The sequence below is a fragment of the Oncorhynchus keta genome, chromosome 27 (assembly GCF_023373465.1).
Source record: "Oncorhynchus keta strain PuntledgeMale-10-30-2019 chromosome 27, Oket_V2, whole genome shotgun sequence".
NCBI classification, from domain to species: domain Eukaryota; kingdom Metazoa; phylum Chordata; class Actinopteri; order Salmoniformes; family Salmonidae; genus Oncorhynchus; species Oncorhynchus keta.
The window spans coordinates 23,896,291-23,919,607 of NC_068447.1; the positions used below are offsets into that span (position 1 = coordinate 23,896,291).

At 48.5% G+C, this 23,317-nt stretch overlaps 1 protein-coding gene across 9 annotated transcripts in view; it reads left to right on the forward strand.

The window, feature by feature from the left end:
* Positions 1–14,266, forward strand: part of LOC118359624 (IQ motif and SEC7 domain-containing protein 1-like) — a 246,958-nt gene extending 232,692 nt beyond the window's left edge. For 8 of the 9 annotated variants that reach the window (XM_035738177.2, XM_035738178.2, XM_035738180.2 and 5 more), the window contains 3 exons: positions 1,689–1,865; positions 3,803–3,852; positions 10,308–14,266. In XM_035738177.2, the coding sequence (XP_035594070.1) occupies positions 1,689–1,865; positions 3,803–3,852; positions 10,308–10,835 (755 nt within the window). In that variant the 3' untranslated portion in view covers positions 10,836–14,266. The remainder of the gene's footprint in view (positions 1–1,688; positions 1,866–3,802; positions 3,853–10,307) is intronic. The other variant, XM_035738184.2, reaches the window with a different exon arrangement.
* Positions 14,267–23,317: the final 9,051 nt, after the last annotated feature.

Below are 23,317 nucleotides of genomic sequence, written 5' to 3' on the forward strand. Positions count from 1 at the left end.
CTCCCTCCCTCTGTCCACCCCTCCCTCCCTCCTTCTGTCCCCCTCTCCCTCCCTCCTTCTGTCCCCCTCTCCCTCCCTCCTTCTGTCCGCACCTCCCTCCCTCTGTCCACCCCTCCCTCCCTCTGTTCCGCCCTCCCTCCCTCTATCCACCCCTCCCTCCCTCTGTCCGCCCCTCCCTCTGTCCCCCTCTCCCTTCCTCCCTCCCTCTGTCCACCCCTCCCTCCCTCTGTCCACCCCTCCCCCTCCCTCCCTCCTTCTGTCCCCCTCTCCCTCCCTCCTTCTGTCCACCCCTCCCTCCTTCTGTCCGCCCCTCCCTCCCTCTGTCCACCCCCTCCCTCTGTCCCCCTCTCCCTCCCTCCTTTTGTCCGCCCCTCCCTCCCTTCCTAGCCGCTGGTCATATAAACTCAGTCAAATAGAGGCAGAGAGGGCCTCATGGTCCTCATTACCAATTCACTGTTTATGAGGAGGACTATCTATAGAGTTCACAGGATGGCTACCAGGATGAGGACCATCTATAGAGTTCACAGGATGGCTACCAGGATGAGGACTATCTATAGAGTTCACAGGATGGCTACCAGGATGAGGACTATCTATAGAGTTCACAGGATGGCTACCAGGATGAGGACTATCTATAGAGTTCACAGGATGGCTACCAGGATGAGGACTGTTTATAGAGTTCACAGGATGGCTACCAGGATGAGGTCTATCTATAGAGTTCACAGGATGGCTACCAGGATGAGGACTGTTTATGGAGTTCACAGGATGGCTACCAGGATGAGGACTGTTTATAGAGTTCACAGGATGGCTACCAGGATGAGGACTGTTTATGGAGTTCACAGGATGGCTAACAGGATGAGGACTGTTTATGGAGTTCACAGGATGGCTACCAGGATGAGGACTATCTATAGAGTTCACAGGATGGCTACCAGGATGAGGACTGTTTATAGAGTTCACAGGATGGCTACCAGGATGAGGACTATCTATAGAGTTCACAGGATGGCTACCAGGATGAGGACTATCTATAGAGTTCACAGGATGGCTACCAGGATGAGGACTATCTATAGAGTTCACAGGATGGCTACCAGGATGAGGACTATCTATAGAGTTCACAGGATGGCTACCAGGATGATGTCTGTTTATGGAGTTCACAGGATGGCTACCAGGATGAGGACTGTTTATAGAGTTCACAGGATGGCTACCAGGATGAGGACTGTGTTTGTGGGATTCATCAAAGGGAAGCACACAGAACACTATTTTTAAGAACGAGTCAAACGTCCAAAACGATTTAGGTGCACTAACAATGCAACATTTAATTACTATGTATATGCAATAGTTACCGAATGTATACTGATAGTCTATGAGAAAATAAGGCTAGTGCCAGTGATGAAATTATTTGAGGAAATGGACAGCTATTTTGTGTCTGAAAGCTAGCACTGAAACAAAGACACACACACACTCCTCCCCTTACTCTCTCCCCATTTACCTCCCTACTCTTCTACATTTGCACACACTGTACATAGATGTTTCTATTGTGTTGTTGACTGTACGTTTGTTTATGTGTAACTCTGTGTTGTTGTTTTTGTCGCACTGCTTTACTTTATCTTGGTCAGGTAGCAGTGTACTTGTTCTCAACTGGCCTACCTGGTTAAATAAAGGTGAAATAAAATAATGTGTATGTTGATATACAGCTGAGCTGGAGAAGCAGAAAGGGGTGGTGAGGCCCAGTATGTCCCAGAGCTCTGGGCTGAAGAAGGACGCTGGCAACGGCAACATGAACCGTGCCAGTCTGGACGACACCTACACCATGGGCGAGGGCCTGAAGAGGAGCGCCCTGAGCAGCTCCCTCCGCGACCTCTCCGAAGCAGGTAAGGTCAAAGGTCATCATTGTGTTCACCAGAGGGTTCTTTCCTGGGAGAGACCCTCTGTTTTGTTACCTCCTTACTGGTCCTATAGAGATATAACTCAGAGCATCCAACGCTGTGTTTTAGAGCACCATGCATTAATGTCACACTTCTTCCCTAAGTTGTATTGATGATCAACCAAACCATTGTTCCAGTGAGATGTTCCTATGAAATAACTAAAAGGCAAAAGGCTAGTATACCTGGACAGGGTGAGACTCCACAGGATCATTGAGCTTAAGGTCCTTTCTACGTTTAGTCCCAAGATGATTTTCTGATACTGGTGCCCTACCTCAATGTGAAATAGCATTGTCATAACCTGGGATATGAAACGAGAAGTAGGTGAGTGCCATAGGAAAAGACACGTTTCTAAATGAATAAGCTATTTGGTATGATATTATCCATAGGCCTACTTTGGAGGATTTGCCTGTTCACTGAAAAGTGATATTGAAGGATGGCTCTCTTCCCTATCTCTGAATCCAAATATACTTTATATCTCAATGAACACCTTTGATTTTTGCACCTTTACGTGTCACATTCTCATTCTTAAATCCCTATTGTTTCTCAAAACATTTCATGACGAGCTTTTGCTTGTTATATGTTCAAATAATCTACCATTTATTCACTTACCCAACCAATCATTCTCTCATTGCTGTGATTCAACCCCACTGAACTCAATGGGGATATGTTCTCATACAATAGCTGACAAAAGATGAGATTTGGTTCCAAAATGACAACAAACATCTCATTGTCATGAATATCAGTACTTCACATAGCATCTCTGACTCTAATGCGCAGCACCTTGAGGACATGTCATTCATTCTGGATCTCAGTTATGTTAAGACATCATGGTAATGTAATGAAATCCATATAGGGGTTCTACAGTCCTACTGTATCTCACATTGGGAAGTATTTGCTCTGTTTCCATTGTCATGTTGGATACTGTACTGAAACACTGATATGATAAGGTTAGTCAGTGCTGAAGTCGATAGAACGACGTGGCGTGTCTACCCTCCTGTGTGTGTGTATGGTTACGCCCTAACTGTCTAATCGCAGGACGTGGCATGATAGTGTGGTCATTTCCTGTGTTGTTTTCTTTTCTCGTTATTCTCCATCTCATTATGTACTTCCTGATATTTCCATTCCCATTGGGTTTTCTCCTTTCTCCATATGTGAAGACTGGTCCTGTATCCCATTGGCTGAGCCTCTAACAGTGGCAAACCGCTCTGTTTGTCCCTGGGCCTTTTCTGTATTTGCTCGTACATCTCATGTGCAACAGCCATTGTATTGCTTTTGATGTTCCTCCTCCTCCGTGACTGTCACTGCCATTGGCTCTCTTCAAAGACAGCTGTGACCTGCCCTTATGACAATCTACATCTTGTGACAACATTAAATCCCTGTTGTCACATTTTATCAGGACCATTTTGTTTTAAACACTGGATAATCTTCACTAGTTGTAGAGTAAACTTTGCTAAAGGCTTTGTAGTTATGCAGATGTCCTCAGCTTAATGTTACAAAAATGATTTCCTTGTCCTTTTAAGTTTGAGCCCATGCCGGAGATTCGTTCTAGCATCACTTGAGTATTTTAGAAAGCTTATTATCAGAAATCTAGGATATATAATATGAATAGTGTAGAAGTATACAGACCAAATGTTTGTCTTTATCTTTAAATCTGCAAAAAATAATGGACTTAACTTCGCCACAGTAATACCTATCTATCAACCGGTTCCCCACACTCTTCCTGACCCCCTGATCTCACCTCAGCCCAGATTTATCTCAGCTTCCAGTGTATTACTCACAACCCCCTGCACTGCCCCCTAGGGGAGAGGGGGGCTGCCTAAACCTCTGTAGTTGATCCAGGAGTGCTGTCCTATCTAATCTGTGGTATTGCATGTCTCGGGCAGGCAAGCGTGGGCGCCGCAGCAGTGCAGGATCACTAGACAGCAATATGGAAGTAAGTTGGAAGCAGCTGGTATCCAAGCAACTCTCTATGTGATGATGTGCACTGTCAAAACACTCCGAACATTGTTTTTGGTCTTGCACCCCCCTCTGCTTCATAGACTCTCAGTTCATTTAGTGTTATGATCATTTTTTTTTCTCTCGGATGCCTTTTAACAACCTGCCTGCCTCGGTTCGTGTGCATGCATGGGCTGCCTGCCTCTGAAGCTGGCCTTGTCTAGATGGGAGACATTTCTTGTTTTGGTCATGTGACCAGTTTGCCCTTTTTCTAGAAACAAGCATGACTCTACTACTATTCTCCCACCCACCCGCCCTCCCTCCCTCCCTCCCTCCCTCCCTCCCTCCCTCTGATCCCTGTGTCGTCATCGTACCCTCAACCCCTCCCTCCCTCCCTCTGATCTCTGTGTCGTCATCGTACCCTCAACCCCTCCCTCCCTCCCTCCCTCCCTCTGATCCCTGTGTCGTCATCGTACCCTCAACCCCTCCCCCAGGTGTTTGTTGTCCTCCATTCAGCCATGTCCAGACCAGCAGTTTTACTTTGGGGTTCTATTACCAAAGTCAGGGGTGCCAGTGAATACCTGTTGTAGCACCTACTCTCCCCCCAGTGTTATGTAACCCTAAAGCCCCTCTCCTGTCCCCTGGTTCCTCTCTCTCACCACCCTGGTCCCTCTCCTGTCCCCTGTTCCCGCTCTGCCAGCCCTGGTCTCTCTCCTGTCCCCTGGTTCCTCTCTCTCACCACCCTGGTCCATATCCTGTCCCCTGGTTCCTCTCTCTCACCACCCTGGTCTCTCTCCTGTCCCCTGGTTCCTCTCTCTCACCACCCTGGTCCATATCCTGTCCCCTGGTTCCTCTCTCTCACCACCCTGGTCCCCCTCCTGTCCCCTATTCTCACTCTGCCAGCCCTGGTCTCTCTCCTGTCCCCTGGTTCCTCTCTCTCACCACCCTGGTCCCTCTCCTGTCCCCTGTTCCCACTCTGCCAGCCCTGGTCTCTCTCCTGTGCCCTGGTTCCTCTCTCTCGCCACCCTGGTCCCTCTCCTGTCTCCTGTTCCCTCTCTGCCAGCCCTGGTCTCTCTCCTGTGCCCTGGTTCCTCTCTCTCACCACCCTGGTCCCTCTCCTGTCCCCTGTTCCCTCTCTGCCAGCCCTGGTCTCTCTCCTGTCCCCTGGTTCCTCTCTGCCAGCCCTGGGCTCTCTCCTGTGCCCTGGTTCCTCTCTCTCACCACCCTGGTCCCTCTCCTGTCCCCTGTTCCCTCTCTGCCAGCCCTGGTCTCTCTCCTGTGCCCTGGTTCCTCTCTCTCACCACCCTGGTCCCTCTCCTGTCCCCTGTTCCCACTCTGCCAGCCCTGGGCTCTCTCCTGTCCCCTGGTTCCTCTCTCTCACCACCCTGGTCCCTCTCATGTCCCCTGTTCCCTCTCTGCCAGCCCTGGTCTCTCTCCTGTCCCCTGTTCCCTCTCTGCCAGCCCTGGTCTCTCTCCTGTCCCCTGGTTCCTCTCTCTCACCACCCTGGTCCCTCTCCTGTCCCCTGTTCCCACTCTGCCAGCCCTGGGCTCTCTCCTGTCCCCTGGTTCCTCTCTCTCACCACCCTGGTCCCTCTCATGTCCCCTGTTCCCTCTCTGCCAGCCCTGGTCTCTCTCCTGTCCCCTGTTCCCTCTCTGCCAGCCCTGGTCTCTCTCCTGTCCCCTGGTTCCTCTCTCTCACCACCCTGGTCCCTCTCATGTCCCCTGTTCCCTCTCTGCCAGCCCTGGTCTCTCTCCTGTCCCCTGTTCCCTCTCTGCCAGCCCTGGTCTCTCTCCTGTGCCCTGGTTCCTCTCTCTCACCACCCTGGTCCCTCTCCTGTCCCCTGTTCCCTCTCTGCCAGCCCTGGTCTCTCTCCTGTGCCCTGGTTCCTCTCTCTCACCACCCTGGTCCCTCTCCTGTCCCCTGTTCCCTCTCTGCCAGCCATGGTCTCTCTCCTGTCCCCTGGTTCCTCACTCTCACCACCCTGGTCCCTCTCCTGTCCCCTGGTTCCTCTCTCTCACCACCCTGGTCCCTCTCCTGTCCCCTGTTCCCTCTCTGCCAGCCATGGTCTCTCTCCTGTCCCCTGGTTCCTCACTCTCACCACCCTGGTCCCTCTCCTGTCCCCTGGTTCCTCTCTCTCACCACCCTGGTCCCTCTCCTGTTCCCTCTCTGCCAGCCCTGGTCTCTCTCCTGTCCCCTGGTTCCTCTCTCTCACCACCCTGGTCCATATCCTGTTCCCTGGTTCCTCTCTCTCACCACCCTGGTCCATATCCTGTCCCCTGGTTCCTCTCTCTCACCACCCTGGTCCCCCTCCTGTCCCCTGTTCTCACTCTGCCAGCCCTGGTCTCTCTCCTGTCCCCTGGTTCCTCTCTCTCACCACCCTGGTCCCTCTCCTGTCCCCTGTTCCCACTCTGCCAGCCCTGGTCTCTCTCCTGTCCGTCCCCTGGTTCCTCTCTCTCACCACCATGGTCCTTCTCCTGTCCCCTGGTTCCTCTCCCTCACCACCCTGGTGTCTCTCCTGTCCCCTGGTTCCTCTCTCTCACCACCCTGATCACTCTCCTGTCCCCTGGTTCCTCTCTCTCACCACCCTGGTCCCTTTCCTGTCCCCTGGTTCCTCTCTGCCAGCCATGATCTTTCTCCTGTCCCCTGGTTCCTCTCTCTCACCACCCTGGTCCCTCTCCTGTCCCCTGGTTCCTTTCTCTCACCACCCTGATCACTCTCCTGTCCCCTGGTTCCTTTCTTTCACCACCCTGGTCCCTCTCCTGTCCCCTAGTTCCTCTCTCTCACCACCCTGGTCCCTCTCCTGTCCCCTGGTTCCTCTCTCTCACCACCCTGGTCCCTCTCCTGTCCCCTGGTTCCTCTCTCTCACCACCCTGGTCCCTCTCCTGTCCCCTGGTTCCTCTTTCTCACCACCCTGGTCCCTCTCCTGTCCCCTGGTTCCTCTCTCTCACCACCCTGGACCCTCTACTGTCCCCTGGTTCCTCTCTCTCACCACCCTGATCACTCTCCTGTCCCCTGGTTCCTCTCTCTCACCTGGTTCCTTTCTCCCACCACCCTGGTCACTCTCCTGTCCCCTGGTTCCTTTCTCTCACCACCCTGATCACTCTCCTGTCCCCTGGTTCCTCTCTCTCACCTGGTTCCTTTCTCTCACCACCCTGATCACTCTCCTGTCCCCTGGTTCCTCTCTCTCACCTGGTTCCTTTCTCTCACCACCCTGGTCACTCTCTTGTCCCCTGGTTCCTCTCTCTCACCTGGTTCCTTTCTCTCACCACCCTGATCACTCTCCTGTCCCCTGGTTCCTCTCTGTCACCTGGTTCCTTTCTCTCACCACCCTGATCACTCTCCTGTCCCCTGGTTCCTCTCTCTCACCTGGTTCCTTTCTCTCACCACCCTGGACCCTCTCCTGTCCCCTGGTTCCTCTCTCTCACCTGGTTCCTTTCTCTCACCACCCTGGTCCCTCTCCTGTCCCCTGGTTCCTTTCTCTCACCACCCTGGTCCCTCTCCTGTCCCCTGGTTCCTCTCTCTCACCACCCTGGTCCCTCTCCTGTCCCCTGGTTCCTCTCTCTCACCACCCTGGTCCCTCTCCTGTCCCCTGGTTCCTCTTTCTCACCACCCTGGTCCCTCTCCTGTCCCCTGGTTCCTCTCTCTCACCACCCTGGACCCTCTACTGTCCCCTGGTTCCTCTCTCTCACCACCCTGATCACTCTCCTGTCCCCTGGTTCCTCTCTCTCACCTGGTTCCTTTCTCCCACCACCCTGGTCACTCTCCTGTCCCCTGGTTCCTTTCTCTCACCAGCCTGATCACTCTCCTGTCCCCTGGTTCCTCTCTCTCACCTGGTTCCTTTCTCTCACCACCCTGATCACTCTCCTGTCCCCTGGTTCCTCTCTCTCACCTGGTTCCTTTCTCTCACCACCCTGGTCACTCTCTTGTCCCCTGGTTCCTCTCTCTCACCTGGTTCCTTTCTCTCACCACCCTGATCACTCTCCTGTCCCCTGGTTCCTCTCTCTCACCTGGTTCCTTTCTCTCACCACCCTGATCACTCTCCTGTCCCCTGGTTCCTCTCTCTCACCTGGTTCCTTTCTCTCACCACCCTGGACCCTCTCCTGTCCCCTGGTTCCTCTCTCTCACCTGGTTCCTTTCTCTCACCACCCTGGTACCTCTCCTGTCCCCTGGTTCCTTTCTCTCACCACCCTGGTCCCTCTCCTGTCCCCTGGTTCCTTTCTCTCACCACCCTGGTCCCTCTCCTGTCCCCTGGTTCCTCTCTCTCACCAGCCTGGACCCTCTACTGTCCCCTGGTTCCTCTCTCTCACCACCCTGGTCCCTCTACTGTCCCCTGGTTCCTCTCTCTCACCTGGTTCCTTTCTCTCACCACCCTGGACCCTCTCCTGTCCCCTGGTTCCTTTCTCTCACCACCCTGGTCCCTCTCCTGTCCCCTGGTTCCTCTCTCTCACCAGCCTGGACCCTCTACTGTCCCCTGGTTCCTCTCTCTCACCACCCTGGTCCCTCTACTGTCCCCTGGTTCCTCTCTCTCACCTGGTTCCTTTCTCTCACCACCCTGGACCCTCTCCTGTCCCCTGGTTCCTTTCTCTCACCACCCTGGTCCCTCTACTGTCCCCTGGTTCCTCTCTCTCACCACCCTGGTCCCTCTCCTGTCCCCTGGTTCCTTTCTCTCACCACCCTGGTCCCTCTCCTGTCCCCTGGTTCCTTTCTCTCACCACCCTGGTCCCTCTCCTGTCCCCTGGTTCCTCTCTCTCACCTGGTTCCTTTCTCTCACCACCCTGGACCCTCTCCTGTCCCCTGGTTCCTTTCTCTCACCACCCTGATCACTCTCCTGTCCCCTGGTTCCTCTCTCTCACCACCCTGATCACTCTCCTGTCCCCTGGTTCCTTTCTCTCACCACCCTGGTCCCTCTCCTGTCCCCTGGTTCCTTTCTCTCACCACCCTGGTCCCTCTCCTGTCCCCTGGTTCCTTTCTCTCACCACCCTGGTCCCTCTCCTGTCCCCTGGTTCCTCTCTCTCACCTGGTTCCTTTCTCTCACCACCCTGGACCCTCTCCTGTCCCCTGGTTCCTTTCTCTCACCACCCTGGTCCCTCTACTGTCCCCTGGTTCCTCTCTCTCACCACCCTGGTCCCTCTCCTGTCCCCTGGTTCCTTTCTCTCACCACCCTGGTCCCTCTCCTGTCCCCTGGTTCCTTTCTCTCACCACCCTGGTCCCTCTCCTGTCCCCTGGTTCCTCTCTCTCACCACCCTGGTCCCTCTCCTGTCCCCTGGTTCCTCTTTCTCACCACCCTGGTCCCTCTCCTGTCCCCTGGTTCCTCTCTCTCACCACCCTGGACCCTCTACTGTCCCCTGGTTCCTCTCTCTCACCACCCTGATCACTCTCCTGTCCCCTGGTTCCTTTCTCTCACCACCCTGATCACTCTCCTGTCCCCTGGTTCCTTTCTCTCACCACCCGGATCACTCTCCTGTCCCCTGGTTCCTCTCTCTCATCACCCTGGTCCCTCTCCTGTCCCCTGCCTGTCCTATGGAAAGAAAGCCCAGAGAGATTAGAAGCTCAGGGAGGTAGGTTATTTTACAGCAGTATCTCTACAATATCTCACTATCAGAACTCTTACCAATGGGCTTTTTTACACACAATATGAAATAGTCAATATGAAAGATGTGGATTTCATTCATCATCATTTATTCATTCCATGTGTTCATGTGTTGGTTTTAGAATCTGGGGACCCTTAAAATGTCATTCCACTTTCAAGGAAATCTATAGGGTCTCTTTACAACCTTGGACAGAGCATGCAACAAATGAAGGGCTTCTGAAACGTGGATGAATTACATAAAGGATAGAGTTGGAACTAGAACAGGGGAGAAGGAGTTCTTTTAGAATGTGCAAACCAGAGCTCCAGTATCGCTGCTTCCCGCTGTCTGGTTGAATGCTAACCTAATATGGATAGAGAGTATGCCTGTTACCTCCTCTGCATGTGGATCCTCTGCCTCCATTGTTTTGAACCATTTGCATGTGGGACTCTGTGCAGGTTTGGAAGGTGTTCAACAATATGAATATGTATAGGCCTGTATAGTTTTTATGCATCTATTATGAAGGTTCAGTTTTCAAATCTCACAGACACGTTGAACAGATTTGACACGTTATGAATTTGAGATTTGTTTTGAAATGTAGGTTTCTTCATTTGTAACATTGTCAAGAGTGGCCATATCACTAATATTCCATTCATTATTTGTCTGTCCACCATCACGAGATGGCATTTTTAGTTCATCTTTTTGCATGCTCTGTCTGTAACGTTGTGCAACTTGTTGTTGAATATGCAGGCAATTAGCACCATTTCCATGAGGGGGTACCGTAGCCTAAATTATGGTAGTTTAGACAAGTAGGAGGTACCATGTGAATGTCCAGTTGTATTAAAGGTACGGATAGATATGATGTCCCCTTCTTCTCTCCCACAGGGGTCCATCATTAGCAGCCCCCACACACGCCGGAGAGCCACAACCCCCCGAAGTGAGGGCCCGCCCCGGGGCCACCCCACCATCCCAAACTCCTCCTCCCTCCTCGGGTCGCTCTTCGGCAGCAAGCGGGCAAAGCCTTCATCCCAGAGCCATCCTCCTCTTCCTCCGCCCGGTCACCCCACCCTCATCTCCCACACGCCCCATCCTTCCAACCTCCACCACACAGCCCAGCAGGTAGCCCAGGCCCAGCTCCACCACTCCCAGTACTGCCAGCAGAACCCCCCTCCCTACCACCACCACCACCACTACCACCCCCCGCCCCACACACAGTACCACCAGCACCCGGCAGCATACGCATCCTCCTCCACCCACTCACATCAACACCCGCTTGTACCACAGCACAGTCACAGCACCCACGGCCATCATGCCTCACACTCCCAGCATGCCCTTCATCACCACAGTCAGCAGCAGAGCCCTGCACACAGCGGGTCCAAAACCAAGCACAGTGGCATCAGCACCGTGGTGTGACCAGAGAGAGAGAGAGAGAGAGAGAGAGAGAGAGAGAGAGAGAGAGAGAGAGAGAGAGAGAGAGAGAGAGAGAGAGAGAGAGAGAGAGAGATGAGAGAGAGAGAGAGAGAGAGAGAGAGAGAGAGAGAGAGAGAGAGAGAGAGAGAGAGAGAGAGAGAGAGAGAGAGAGAGAGAGAGAGAGAGAGAGAGAGAGAGAGAGAGAGAGAGAGAGAGAGAGAGAGAGAGAGAGAGAGAGAGAGAGAGAGAGAGACTCATCCACCAATGGGACAGAGGGTATACTGTCCATGGCCCGTCCACTGTGTTCCACTGCTGTGGTTGAGATGGACCTCTGGCAGTCACTTGTATCCCCTCCCTATTTCAGCATCTCACCAATATGCAGTTGGAAACCAGACTCAATTCCTCCACAAAGGACCACGGCTCGAACCTTAGAGTGGGGGCCTCTTTTTTTTCTGTCAGGGGTTGAGAGAGGAGGCGTTTTGTACGGGGAAACCCTCCTAATCCCTGTGAACTCACACCAAACCCGGCTGTGACGGCTGAAGAGAACCGTGCATCTCTGTAGGCCGCTCTACATTGCTCTGTTCTTTCAATAGTCTGTCTTCCCTTCGTGTAAGGAATTGGGACAGTCTTTTTAATCAAAGCTAGCTTTAACACTGCTTTCTTGAGGTTTGTGAAACCCTTTATTTTTAAGAATGCTATTTGTTGTTGCCTCTCGTAGAATTCATGAAGTGTAGAAAAGCTAGGTGTAATCATTTCACAATACCTAGACCAATGGACAGGCTAACAGCTGAGGAACAGTCTCAATGGTAGTAGTTCTAGTGCTGCATTTACTGTAGATGACAGCTTTACGTGTTGTCTCCTAACTCTCATTAATAAATGTGCCAATTACTAATGCATAAACTATTTAGTCCAGACTTCATGTACAGTATATTGTGCGTAAAGTACCTTCTAAGATTATACAACCATTATTATTATCACTAGAAATGAACTTTCTCAGTATTATACTGACTATGGTAACAGGATAAATGGAAAGGAGGCGTGAACCCACATTGTCAGGCAGGCCAATAACCTGCTCTGGTACCGATTGCCTTCCAACCAGAGCATTGAGAGACTCAGGAATGCAGCTGTGGCACATGGCCCTACTAGTGCTGTATAAAACCTTAGAGTGGACAGACACTTCTTGGCATGGGTATTTACTGAGCATATGTTGCTCATCTGCTGGGTAGATGGGTCCCACTCAGCTCAGTATAGTACTCCTTTAAATGTTTAGTACAGTGAGTACAGTGAGTAAGGACATGTAGTAAGATAGTAGTGAAGATGTGTCACAGCTCTCTTGTTGAGCTAACAGGCTTCTCTTGACTGAATGCTGGCTCAGCTCACAGCTTGCCTGACCTATCGGAGACTTTACTGATTTGATTTGGACCCACAGTAGAGCTGGTAACGTCTCATGCCAATGATGCAGCTGCATTCTTGACTCTTCAAATCGAAATACAATAATCATTTATTTTTCTTTCATAATTTACTATATTTTTGTTTTCTTCGCAAAACCTGAGTAGTTGAGTGACTAAAATAAGCTCTTAAGTATGTAGTGAATTATTTGTTTGTTTGTCAACTTTGTTTTTATCATTCTGTACGTGCAATATCTTCATACTGATTTTGTACATTCAGAACAAGCAAAGGGTCCCTTCTGTTTGTTTGTTTTGTATGTTTTCATGTTGTCGTTATTTATTTATTTAGTTCGGACCCCTGTCGTTCTCTCTCAGTGGCTTAATGTGTGGTTGTTCTCATGGTTCTCTGAGAAGCACAGTCCTGGAATTCAGTGGAATGTCTAATAAGTGATGTTGCATGTAATGTTATTGATGTGAGGCTATCCTCTCCACATTCTATAACAAATCAGTGTTACCATAGCAATTAAAGTGCAATCACGTAAAAAAAAAATGTAGACCTTCTACGGGTTCAAGTCTGTTATCATGTTGTCCAGGAAGAGATTCAGGTGAAAAATATATATTTTTCATTTCAGATTATGTACTTACTTACACAGTTCACGGTGGAAGGAAAGAGGAATGTGTGTATATATTTTAAAAAGGAATTCGCTTCCCTCTGGGCAGAAAATAACTATTTTGCTGGATAAGCACATATGAAGGAGCGCTTTCATTTTTTTTCAGGAAATCTGAAAAAATGTAGATCTAATATACAGCAAAGAAGTGCAATTGGAACAAAGGAACTGGGATATATGTCAAGTAAAATCACTCTCTACATTCTACAAAATAAGAGTCTATTATCATGTGTACATTAGAGTCAACTGTTTCTCCCAATATTCAGGGTGTAAATGTATTTTAACATTCACTAAGGAAACTGAAACCATAAGACTAGATTCAACACGTGTCCCTTCATATTAGAGCCATGATATTATAACAAAACATAAGGACATTTAGACAGATAAACATATCTTATCTGGAACATGAATAATCACTTGAATATCTTTCTAATAATTTCATATTTTCCTTTTGTAACTCAGAAATGGTCGGACAAGGTAAAAAAAAAAGAAAGAAAGAAAAAAAGAAGGAAATGTATACATTGATCTTGATATGTGTTGTAGTGCTTCAAGAAATGTCCACAGTGATCTACAGTCTGAGAAGTACCCCCACAATGCACTGCATGGACCTGATGCATCGTGTGTCCTTTTCACTGTGAGCTTGCTGACCAGGTCAGCCTGTAAAGTTGATTGACTTTATTTCCTTTCCTTTGGTTTAGATCTGGAATCTTCTGATGTTGACTTGCTCTTGCTGTCCCACGTTAAGCTGATTGTTACTTGAGCTCAGCATGCATTTATTTCATCTGCATATACATAGCCATTGTAAAAAGAACAAAACATTAACACCGTTGCACTTCTGTTATTATTGAGCCGAGGGCTACGGTTGTGTAAATAGGAGAGTAGAAGTGTTGATTATGGAATTCTAAAAAAGGTGGTTTATCTCAAATGAAGATTAGAAGGGACCAAGTGGGAGAAAAGGGATATGTACATAGTGTGTATATTATCACTACTGTAATCCAACATCTGCCGTGGAGATCAGGGGGGTGTGTCCGTCACCTCATATGAGAGGTGGAAAATATATGATTCAGAACATATCGCTTGTCTCTGCCTCCAACTGTACTGAACTGTCATTCGCTGTGGATCTCAAAGACAGACTGTTATAACGTTCACTGCCTCCTAAACACACACACACACACACAGGCACACACAGACAGACACACACAGACAGACAGGCACACAGACACACACACTCATCAAAGGGAAAGACAAGAGTGGCCTCATTTCTATGTGCATTCAAGTTTGTCCAGTGAGTAGTGAGTCAGTAAGACCCCAGTTATTGTAAAACTTCAACTGTGACAATGTTGACAACGCTAAATAAACAAATATATGACTTATGGTATGCATGTGTTGGTCTTTGGCTTCTAATATGCATCATCATGTGTGTCATTCTGGAGTTCTTTTCCCATGTATTTTACTAGGTCAGATTAAATAAAGCTCTGGTCAACAAGGTCCTTTAGAAAGGCTATATACTGATTAGATGCATGTTGCATACCGATATGTATGAGGGAGGTTTGTGTATTCTGTGTTACGGTTAGTACACCTGACTATGTACTGATTAGATGCATGTTGCATACCGGTATGTATGAGGGAGGTTTGTGTATTCTGTGTTACGGTTAGTACACCTGACTATGTACTGATTAGATGCATGTTGCATACCGGTATGTATGAGGGAGGTTTGTGTATTCTGTGTTACGGTTAGTACACCTGACTATGTACTGATTAGATGCATGTTGCATACCGGTATGTATGAGGGAGGTTTGTGTATTCTGTGTTACGGTTAGTACACCTGACTATGTACTGATTAGATGCATGTTGCATACCGGTATGTATGAGGGAGGTTTGTGTATTCTGTGTTACGGTTAGTACACCTGACGTTAATACACAGCATAACCACTGGATGGCACGCATTTGAGCAGAGATGAAACAGTTTGTCAACGCACCACCTAGTGGATAGATGGGATCTAGATCTAGTCAATGTTTACCATACACTACTACCTAGTGGATAGATGGGATCTAGATCTAGTCAATGTTTACCATACACTACTACCTAGTGGATAGATGGGATCTAGATCTAGTCAATGTTTACCATACACTACTACCTAGTGGATAGATGGGATCTAGTCAGTGTTTACCATACACTACTACCTAGTGGATAGATGGGATCTAGATCTAGTCAATGTTTACCATACACTACTACCTAGTGGATAGATGGGATCTAGTCAGTGTTTACCATACACTACTACCTAGTGGATAGATGGGTTCTAGACAGTGTTTACCATACACTACTACCTAGTGGATAGATGGGATCTAGATCTAGTCAATGTTTACCATACACTACTACCTAGTGGATAGATGGGTTCTAGACAGTGTTTACCATACACTACTACCTAGTGGATAGATGGGTTCTAGTCAGTGTTTACCATACACTACTACCTAGTGGATAGATGGGTTCTAGACAGTGTTTACCATACACTACTACCTAGTGGATAGATGGGATCTAGTCAGTGTTTACCATACACTACTACCTAGTGGATAGATGGGATCTAGTCAGTGTTTACCATACACTACTACCTAGTGGATAGATGGGTTCTAGACAGTGTTTACCATATGCTACTACTTAATCCTAGTAATATCATAGAGTAGAGTCGGATCTGGTGTTGGGCCAAGAAATGCACTAATTCATAATTGTATGTGTCTTAGCATACTCTACATAGAACTGAATAGTTGTAGGTTATAGTAATAAGACGTACATGAGCAAATGTATGGCAGTTATGGAGGCTCATACCAAGGATAGAATAATACCACATTGGTCCTCATTGATAAAATGTATATCAGTACAACATTACAAACTCACTCATTAAAAGCCTACAACATTTTTGGGAGATACATCCTTATATTCACCCAACAGAAGTGTTTTCCTCTCATCACCTGACCCAAAGCTTGCCCTGTCAGTGGTGGCTTTCATACATTCTGACGCTGTTACTTATGTGCAGAGGGGATTCTGACAGATCCGTTAACAAAATGGACAATAGTGGCTGACTTGAAGGATGTCTCCTAGAACTCCAGAACTTTTCTAGAGCTTCCAGCGCAGCACTGGACAGAACACCTGTGGATTCATATTTGACAGAGCACAGGCCTCAATGATGAGTGGAATTACAAGAGCTACCTTCTACTTTGGCTTCACTCTAGTCTTGTTGACAATAACTTGACACTGAAAGTTAGGCCTCACTCTGGTCTTGTTGACAACAATTTAACACTGAAAGGTAGTGGGGATCAAAGGGTATCAAAATGAATCAATATCAATGCTACTTCTTGTGACCAATTAGATGGGTTCATGCAGGTGACTGACTGGTCGTGTATGGAGGAATCCTCACTCACTGTTCTTCAAATTGGCAGTACAGCCAGAATATTGCTATGGGAACAACCGAGGTATCTCAGTTTCAAGGTCTCAACTTGGAGAGAGAGAGAGAGCCTTATGCGGTATTGGTCAGTCATGTGCGAGCCACTGGTAGTGATGAATTAATTATGCTAAAAATGCTAATATAACTTGTCTGTGCATAGCTGTATATAAGACAGTTGTTGGGACCGCCCCAGCGGAGTTTTCTGATAGACCTGTACAGAGTGCAGAGTTTGATCCGCAAACCTCTGAGGGACATGTCTACTGAATTTCAGTAAGGCAATTTGAATAAATTTGTATAAAAATGTAAAAAAATATAAAACCAATAAAATGTATTATAAAGATGTAGAAGAAGGGTACCACTAGTCTTAGAACAGGGCTTGAGCTATTCTTAGGAGAAGGCTAGAGTGGGGGAAGGAGAGGCCCCAATAACAGTTTTCTGTAGGCATTTATGTGAGAACTGTCTACGTGGTCAGAGAACCACTGGTAATAGCACGAGGTGTTAATTTAGTTATGAGAAGTATCTACAGTTGAGGTTTACATACACTTAGGTTGGAGTTATTAAAACTCGTTTTACAACCACTCCACAAATGTCTTGTTAATCAAACTATAGTTTTGGCAAGTCGGTTAGGACATCTACTTTGTGCATGACACAAGTAATTTTTCCAACAATTGTTTACGAACAGATTATTTCACTTATAATTCACTGTATCAAAATTCCAGTGGGTCAGAAGTTTACAAACACTAAGTTGACTGTGACTTTAAACGGCTTGGAAAATTCCAGAAAATTATAGGCTAATTGACATCATTTGAGTCAATTGGAGGTGTACCTGTGGATGTATTTCAAGGCATACCTTCAAACTCGGTGCCTCTTTACTTGACATCATGGGAAAATCAAAATAAATCAGCCAAGGGAATTTCTACTAGGATTAAATGTCAGAAATTGTGAAAAACTGAGTTTAAATGTATTTGGCTAAGGTGTATGTATGTATGTAAACTTACGACTTCAACTGCATGCTCTTAAATAGCGAATCGAGGATGCTTTTTCCGTGGTTCATTTTCATGCCAGCCTCCACAAGTCTGGTTCAGCCTTGGATGCAGTTTCCAAACACCTGAAGGTACCTCATTCATCTGTACAAAAATAGTACGCAAGTATAAACACCATGGGACCACGCAGCCGTCATACCGCTCAGGAAGGAGACACTTCTGTCTCCTAGAGATTAACGTACTTTGGTGCAAAAAGTGCAAATCAATCCCAGAACAACAGCAAAGGACCTTGTGATGATGCTGGGGGAAACAGGTACAAAAGTATTTATATCCATGGTAAAACGAAAGACCTGAAAGGCCGCTCAGCAAGGAAGAAGCCACTGCTCCAAAATCGCCATAAAAAAAGCCAGACTACGGTTTGCAACTGCACATGGGGACAAAGATCTTACCTTTTGGAGAAATGTCCTATGGTCTGATGAAACAAAAATAGAACTGTTTGGCCATAATGACCATGGTTATGTTTGGAGGAAAAAGGGGGAGGCTTGCAAGCCGAAGAACAAATCAAAAATCAAATAAAATGTATTTATATAGCCCTTCGTACATCAGCTGATATCTCAAAGTGCTGTACAGAAACTCTGCCTAAAACCCCAAACAGCAAGCAATGCAGGTGTTGAAGCACATTGGCTAGGGAAAACTCCCTAGAAAGGCCTAAACCTTGGAAGAAACCTAGAGAGGAACCAGGCTATCAGGGGTGGCCAGTCCCCTTCTGGCTGTGCCGGGTGGAGATTATAACAGAACATGGCCAAGATGTTCAAATGTTCATAAATGACCAGCATGGTCAAATAATAGGTCTGGGACAGGTAGCACGTCCGGTGAACAGGTCAGGATTCCATTGCCGCAGGCAGAACAGATGAAACTGGAGCAGCAGCACAGCCAGGTGGACTGGGGACAGAAAGGAGTCATCATGCCAGGTAGTCCTGAGGCATGGTCCTAGGGCCCAGGTCCTCCGAGAGAGAGAAAGAAAGAGAGAATTAGAGAGAGCATACTTAAATTCACATAGGACACCGGATAAGACACCGGATAAGACAGGAGAAGTACTCCAGATATAACAAACTGACCCTAGCCCCCCGACACATAAACTACTGCAGCATAAATACTGGAGGCTGAGACAGGAGGGGTCATCATCCGATGATACCCCCGGACAGGGCCAAACAGGAAGGATTTAACCCCACCCACTTTGCCAAAGCACAGCCTCCACACCATAAGAGGGATATCTTCAACCACCAACTTACCATCCTAAGACAAGGCTGAGTATAGCCCACAAAGATCTCCGCCACGGCACTACCCAAGGGGGGGCTGCCACCCCCAACCGTGAAGCATGGGAGTGGCAGCATCATGTTGTGGTGGTGCTTTGCTGCAGGAAGGACTGGTGCACTTCACAAAATAGATGGCATCAGGAGGATGGAAAATTATGTGGATATATTGAAGCAACATTTCAAGACATCAGTCTTGTAAACTTCCGACTTCAGGAAGTTAAAGTTTGGTCGCAAATGGGTCTTCCAAATGCACAATGACCCCAAGCATACTTCCAAAGTTGTGGCAAAATGGCTTAAGGACAACAAAGTCAAGGTATTGAAGTGGCCATCACAAAGCCCTGACCTCAATCCTATGGAACATTTTTGGCAGAACTGAAAAAGCGTGTGCGAGCAAGGAGGCCTACAAACCTGACTCAGTTTCACCAGGTCTGTCAGGAGGAATGGGCCAAAATTCACCCAACTTATTGTGGAAGCTTGTGGAAGGCTACCCGAAACATTTGACCCAAGTTATGCAATTTAAAGGCAATGCTACCACATACTAATTGAGTGTATGTAAACTTCTGACCCACTGGGAATGTGATGAAAGAAATAAAAAGCTGAAATAAATCATTCTCAACTATTATTCTGACATTTCACATTCTTAAAATAAAGTGGTGATCGTAACTGACCTACAACAGGCATTGTGAAAAACTGAGTTTAAATGTAGTTGGGTAAGGTGTATGTAAACTTCCGACTTCAACTGTATGTGGTCGGGGATCCACTGAGAATATCATAAGGTGCACTAGGTGCTATTCTATATGAATGGGAAGTGGCAAGACTGTACAGTCTATAGAGACTGTCTCACGCCTTGGTCATAGTGTTTTGTGTTTTCGTTATATATTTGGTCAGGCCAGGGTGTGACATGGGTTTAAATGTTGTGTTTCGTATTGGGGGTTTTGTAGGTATTGGGATTGCGGCTGAGTAGGGGTGTAGCATAGGTTGGCTGCCTGAGGCGGTTCTCAATCAGAGTCAGGTGATTCTCGTTGTCTCTGATTGGGAACCGTATTTAGGTAGCCTGGGTTTCACTGTGTATTTCGTGGGTGATTGTTCCTGTCTCTGTGTAGTGTTCACCAGATAGGCTGTATTAGGTTTCACTTTCTGTTTGTTGTTTTTTGTATTTATTTAGTTATTTCATGTATCGTCATTCTCTTCATTAAAGAACATGAGTAACAACCACGCTGCATTTCGGTCCGACTCTCTTTCGACAAACGAAGAACGCCGTTACAGAATCACCCACCACACACGGACCGAGTGGCGTGGTTACAGGCAGCGACAGCAGGAGCAGCGAAAGGAGGCACTTACAAGAGCTGAGAGACGCTGTTATGAGGACGTTATGGATAGCAGAAGTATGGAGTATACGACGTGGGATGAAATAGACAGGTGGGCGGTCGACCCAGAGAGAGTGCCGGAGCCCGCCTGGGATTCGCTGGAGCAGTGCGAAGAGGGTTATAGGAGAATGGAGTTGGAGAGGAAATCACGACGGCGCAGAGGAAAGCCGTGAGTCAGCCCCAAAAATGTATGGGGGGGGGCGCTCAGAGGGAGAGTGGCAAAGTCAGGAGTCAGACCTGAGCCAACTCTCCCTGTTAATTGTGAGGAGCAGCGATCAAAGGACTTCTGGACTTGGGAGGAGATATTAGACGGAAAAGGACCCTGGGCTCAGCCTGGAGAATATTGCCGTCCCAAGGAAGAACTGGAGGCGGAAAAAGCGGAGAGGCGCTGGTATGAGGAGGCAGCACGGCGACGCGGATGGAAGCCTGAGAGTCAGCCCAAAAATGTATTGGGGGGGGGGGCTTACAGGGAGTATGGCTATGCCAGGTAGGAGACCTGCGCAAACTCCCTTTGCTTACCGGGGGGCTAGAGAGACCGGGCAGGCACCGTGTTATGCTATGGAGCGCATGGTGTTTCCAGTGCGGGTGCATAGCCCGGTGCGGTTCATACCAGCCCTTCGTATTGGCCGGGCTAGAGTGGGCATCGAGCCAGGTAAGGTTGGGCAGGCTCGGTGCTCAAGAGCTCCAGTGCGCCTGCACGGTCCGGTCTATCCAGAGCCACCTCCACACACCAGTCCTCCGGTAGCAGCTCCCCGCACCAGGCTTCCTGTGCGTGTCCTCGGCCCAGTACCACCAGTGCCAGCACCACGCATCAGGCCTACAGTGCGCCTCGCCTCTCCTGCGCTGCCGGAGCCTCCCGCCTTTTCAGCGCTATCAGAGCCTTCCTCCTCTACAGCGCTGCTGGAGTCTCCTGTCTGTTCAGCGCTATCAGAGCCTTTCTCCTCGCCTGTGCTACCGGAGTCTCCCGCCTGTTCAGCGCTTCTAGAACCTTCCTCCTCTACATCGCTGCCGGAGCCTCCTGCCTGTTCGGAGCAGCCTGAGCTGCCAGTCTGCATGAAGCAGCCAGAGCTGTCAGTCTGCATGAAGCAGCCAGAGCTGTCAGTCTGCATGATGCAGCCAGAGCTGTCAGTCTGCATGAAGCAGCCAGAGCTGTCAGTCTGCATGAAGCAGCCAGAGCTGTCAGTCTGTATGAAGCAGCCAGAGCTGCTGTAGCTCAGTTGGTAGAGCATGGCGCTTGTAACGCCAGGGTAGTGGGTTCGATTCCCGGGACCACCCATACGTAGAATGTATGCACACATGACTGTAAGTCGCTTTGGATAAAAGCGTCCGCTAAATGGCATATATTATTATTATTATTATTATTATTAGAGCTGTCAGTCTGTATGAAGCAGCCAGAGCTGTCAGTCTGCATGAAGCAGCCAGAGCTGTCAGTCTGCATGAAGCAGCCAGAGATGTCAGTCTGTATGAAGCAGCCAGAGCTGTCAGTCTGCAAGGAGCTGCCAGTCTGCAAGGAGCTGCCAGTCTGCATGGAGCAGCCAGAGCTGTCAGTCTGCATAGAGCAGCTAGATCCGCCAGTCAGCCATGATCTTCTAGATCTGCCAGTCTACCAGATTCTTCCAGATCTGCCAGTCAACCAGTCTCTTCCAGATCTGCCAGTCAACCAGTCTCTTCCAGATCTGCCAGTCAACCAGAATCTTCCAGATCCGCCAGCCAGCCAGGATCTACCGGAGCCTACTACCTGCCTGAGCTTCATCTCAGTACTGGGCTTCCTCTCAGTACTGGGCTTCCTCTCAGTACTGGGCTTCCTCTCAGTCCCGAGCTGCCCCTCAGTCCCGAGCGTCCCCTCAGTCCCGAGCTTCCCCTCAGTCCCGAGCAGCCTCAGTCACGAGCTGCCCCTCAGTTCAGTGGGGTTCTGGGTGAGGACTATTAGGCCATGGTCGACAGCGAGGGTGGATTATACCAGGACGCGAAGGGGAGGAACTATGACATTAATGGAGTGGGGTCCACGTCCCGAGCCGGAACCGCCACCATGGACAGACGCCCACCCGGACCCTCCCTATGGTTTTATGGTGCGTCCGGGAGTCCGCACCTTAGGGGGTTCTGTCATGCCTTGGTCATAGTGTTTTGTGTTTTCGTTATATATTTGGTCAGGCCAGGGTGTGACATGGGTTTAAATGTTGTGTTTCGTATTGGGGGTTTTGTAGGTATTGGGATTGCGGCTGAGTTTTATTTTTTTATTTATTTCACCTTTATTTAACCAGGTAGGCTAGTTGAGGACAAGTTCTCATTTGCAACTGCGACCTGGCCAAGATAAAGCATAGCAGTGTGAACAGACAACACAGAGTTACACATGGAGTAAACAATTAACAAGTCAATAACACAGTAGAAAAAAATGTGCAGTCTATATACAATGTGTGCAAAAGGCATGAGGAGGTAGGTGAATAATACAATTTTGCAGATTAACACTGGAGTGATAAATGATCAGATGGGCATGTACAGGTAGAGATATTGGTGTGCAAAAGAGCAGAAAAGTAAATAAATAAAAACAGTATAAAAACAGTATGGGAATGAGGTAGGTGAAAATGGGTGAGCTATTTACCTATAGACTATGTACAGCTGCAGCGATCGGTTAGCTGCTCGGATAGCTGATGTTTGAAGTTGGTGAGGGAGATAAAAGTCTCCAACTTCAGCGATTTTTGCAGTTCGTTCCAGTCACAGGCAGCAGAGTACTGCAACGAAAGGCGGCCAAATGAGGTGTTGGCTTTAGGGATGATCAGTGAGATACACCTGCTGGAGCGCGTGCTACGGATGGGTGTTGCCATCGTGACCAGTGAACTGAGATAAGGCGGAGCTTTACCTAGCATGGACTTGTAGATGACCTGGAGCCAGTGGGTCTGGCGACGAATATGTAGTGAGGGCCAGCCGACTAGAGCATACAAGTCGCAGTGGTGGGTGGTATAAGGTGCTTTAGTGACAAAACGGATGGCACTGTGATAGACTGCATCCAGTTTGCTGAGCAGAGTGTTGGAAGCCATTTTGTAGATGACATCGCCGAAGTCGAGGATCGGTAGGATAGTCAGTTTTACTAGGGTAAGCTTGGCGGCGTGAGTGAAGGAGGCTTTGTTGCGGAATAGAAAGCCGACTCTTGATTTGATTTTCGATCGGAGATGTTTGATGTGAGTCTGGAAGGAGAGTTTGCAGTCTAGCCAGACACCTAGGTACTTATAGATGTCCACATATTCAAGGTCGGAACCATCCAGGGTGGTGATGCTAGTCGGGCATGCGGGTGCAGGCAGCGATCGGTTGAAAAGCATGCATTTGGT